The sequence below is a fragment of the Sinocyclocheilus grahami genome, unplaced genomic scaffold (genome assembly GCF_001515645.1).
Source record: "Sinocyclocheilus grahami isolate Dianchi unplaced genomic scaffold, SAMN03320097.WGS_v1.1 scaffold88754.1, whole genome shotgun sequence".
Lineage (NCBI taxonomy): Eukaryota > Metazoa > Chordata > Actinopteri > Cypriniformes > Cyprinidae > Sinocyclocheilus > Sinocyclocheilus grahami.
This window is the reverse complement of record NW_015531016.1, coordinates 1-568: the sequence shown is the minus strand read 5'-3', so window position 1 is coordinate 568 and position 568 is coordinate 1. Positions and strand designations below refer to the sequence as shown.

General features: G+C 54.6%; 1 protein-coding gene across 1 annotated transcript; it reads left to right on the top strand.

The window, feature by feature from the left end:
* Positions 1-47: 47 nt before the first annotated feature.
* LOC107581163 (vasotocin-neurophysin VT 1-like) lies at positions 48-539 on the top strand (the record flags this gene model as incomplete). Its single annotated transcript, XM_016266708.1, has 2 exons — positions 48-249; positions 362-539. Coding segments are annotated over 2 exons (333 nt in total), but the record flags the coding sequence as incomplete, so codon positions are not given.
* Positions 540-568: the final 29 nt, after the last annotated feature.

The following is a 568-nucleotide window of genomic DNA, read 5'->3' as shown; positions in this document are numbered from 1 at the left end:
TGTGTGTGTTTGTGTTTCTCTGTGTGTGTGTGTGTGTGTGTGTATAGTGTCCGGCGTGTGGTCCGGGGAATCAGGGCCGTTGTCTGGGCCCCAGTATCTGCTGCGGGGCCGGTCTGGGTTGTCTGCTCGGGTCTCCAGAGACGCTGAGCTGCATGGAGGAGAATCTGCAGCCGGGCCCCTGCGAGACGGGCGGGGTGTCCTGCGGGGCCCGGGGCCGATGCGCGGCTCCAGGCGTCTGCTGCGACTCAGGTGAGCAAAACATCTCATCATGTGACATTACACACAAACTACATCTCCTTTAACTCTCAAGTTCTGAACATCTCGCTATGACAGGTATTAATGCATGTTTTCTGTTTTCCAGAGAGCTGTGTTCTGGATCCAGATTGCTCTGAAGACGTGGGATCTCATCGGTCTGAAGACGGCGGGGCTCTGAAGGGTGTTTCTGGAGAAATGCTGCTGCGTTTGCTCAGTCTGGCCACTCGGCGTGTGTAGCTGCTTCATTCACACATGAGTGCTGTGTAAATACTGTATGTAGTAAACGGACCTGAAAGTCAATCTGTTTGGCTCG